This window comes from Schistosoma haematobium, chromosome 1 (assembly GCF_000699445.3).
Source record: "Schistosoma haematobium chromosome 1, whole genome shotgun sequence".
Lineage (NCBI taxonomy): Eukaryota > Metazoa > Platyhelminthes > Trematoda > Strigeidida > Schistosomatidae > Schistosoma > Schistosoma haematobium.
Genome location: NC_067196.1, coordinates 52,197,035 through 52,199,495, shown reverse-complemented (window position 1 = coordinate 52,199,495; position 2,461 = coordinate 52,197,035). Strand labels below are relative to the sequence as shown.

Genomic DNA, 2,461 nt, shown 5'->3' with positions numbered 1-2,461 from the left:
ACAAATCTTTTCTCTTTTCCATGACGGCCGGAAACGATGAAAAAACGAAAAAGTTTGCAATGAAGCGAAATTTTCATTGCACGACATGGCTCCTTGTCGTAACGAAAGATAAAAAGCTGCTGCCGAACATAGCAAGATATGAGAAGAGCGTTCGACAGTGACACATTCGCTGGCCACCTCTTAAAGTTATGACCACTCCAATGCTGAAGGGAGTGATCTGTAGTGTTGGATAAGTCTCCAAAATCAACAGCTCTGTAACACGTTGACACTTGTTGCCAATCGCATTAGTTTCAATGGACTCACTTAGCTGAAGGCGTTCGGTCACGCATCCTCACCAGATCACGAGTGGGTACATCATGCCTCACATCCCCCACGAGCGTTATACAGCCTGAATTGATCATTTATCGGCATATCGATAACCTATTAAATATATCATCGAGTTTCTCTTCTGACCATTGATTTTACTGGACAGGCACCTAATATATAATGAGTGTATTCTCGGTTAGTGTCGCTGTGTTTTATGGGCGAATAAATCTCCACTTCTACCAGTTTTGGCTTTTTTATTTCGCGTCCTGTAAATTTCAGTAGTTCTTCATTATTTTTAAGTACAAGTTATGAGCGTTGAGGATACAATAACTTCTCAATGTTCCGGAAAGTCACTTCAAGGCAGAGCACATAGTAGTGTATACAGAACGACAATGGAATGATGAAACGGCGATGTATGGAAGTTTTTCTGCAGTGTATTGTGATGGTGCTATCACTAAGAAAGCATTTGGTGTACAAAGTAAGCTCTTACCAGTATTGTTTGTTTCTTATAGATCAAGCATACAATATCGTTACAATCTATAGTCTATATATGTTTACAAAATGGGTGTATTTCGGGTACAAGAATGATGTTCCATGCTCCTTGACTGCATAACTCAACGACGTTCTGGATTGTCATGTCCACATGTTAATATTATTATTGGCAGTAAAAAAATGTCGATTTCTTTAGAACAGTTGCAGTTATTATTACAGCAACAGCACCAGCAGATGTTAGCCTTTCAACAACAACAAAACGAGCAGATGTTAGCCTTGCAACAACAACTATTTGAAACAGTTTTGGGCAGACTTTTCACTCAACCAGAAAATAAGAAATCTATTTATAATGCAGATAATGGTGCAGTAATGGACAGAAGCATATCCTGCGGATGGTTCAAATCCCTTTATACCAGAAGGAAAACGTAGTACTGGTAAATTGTCCGGCTCACGGCAAGACAATATTGTGCTAAATGCACATGAAGTTGTGACAATACCAGATGATCAGGAGCCAGATCCTGTAGATGAAGCCCAGAGTCCAGAATTCAATGAAACACTACTGGCCCTGTCTAGCTCTGAAAATAAACTTCAGCTCGAACAAAATTGTGATCCACGTGATATTGCTCGAGAAAGCTATGGGGACTCATATTCAGAAAATAACTGGAGCAACACGATGAGCCCAATTGTACCGAATGTTACTAAAAATCAGTGGGAGACAGAAATTTATATTGAACCAAATTATCTAATTTCTCATGACAGTGTACCAGATATGGGTTCTAATAACAATGCACATAATTTTGATGAGATTTCTTATAAAAATGAAAATATATCGGCTGAGTCAAATGATGGTCAAAAATCTAATATAAATTTGTTAGACGTTGATTTTCTTAATGACTCATTATCTACTAATGAGATTGATAATGAATTTGAAAGTAAAGCTTCAGAAGAATCAAACTCTGACCTCAAATCAAGGGTCGTTCACTATCATCTAGTCATTTCTAGTGGAATCTCCATCCAATGCGAGAAACATGGACTAAACAAGGTCCTATTGATTGTAATTTGGAGACATAAGGATCCGACATTATTTCGCGGAGGAGGAGAATGTTGGAGAATTTAAAGTTTCACAATTTTTTTAAAATCAGAATCTAAACTTGGAATCTTCAAAAAAAGGAGGTGTTATAACCCAGTGAAGATTAAGTTACAGGTAACTTCCGAGGACTGTTGATAGACTAATATTCTATAAATATTCTTATTGTATAATTATTCAATAATTACATTACGTGTATTTATATTCCCCATATTATAAGCTTTATTTTGATCTATAATTTATTATTATACGATTCGCGGTTCTTAATCTATGTTCAGTCTATTAATTACTATCTCCCGCGTTCACAGCCACTTTTTGGCGTATTTGTGCACACATGTTATTTTCTATTTTATGGTACGTTGTGGTCTGACTGATTGGTTTATAAACAGAGTATGTTTGAAATACATTATATTCATACTGCGGAAGCTGGTATTGCGTTTTATTTGGACTCAAGCAGACGGGCTAGAGAGACCTCGGACCAACCAGGTGCAAGACTGCCCACACCGGTTGAACGTCATTGGTTGGCATAGAGTGAAAATTTATATAAGTCGTATTCTGATTGGTGGATAATTCGCG

At 37.3% G+C, this 2,461-nt stretch overlaps 1 protein-coding gene across 1 annotated transcript; it reads left to right on the top strand.

The window, feature by feature from the left end:
* Positions 1–978: 978 nt before the first annotated feature.
* Positions 979–1,915, top strand: MS3_00001559 (uncharacterized protein; the record flags this gene model as incomplete). The annotated part of the gene is given in 2 exon segments (XM_035733994.2): positions 979–1,159; positions 1,176–1,915. The coding sequence occupies 2 exon segments, from the start codon at positions 979–981 to the stop codon at positions 1,913–1,915; spliced, it is 921 nt and encodes a 306-aa protein (XP_035590202.1).
* Between the last annotated feature and the right edge of the window lie 546 nt (positions 1,916–2,461).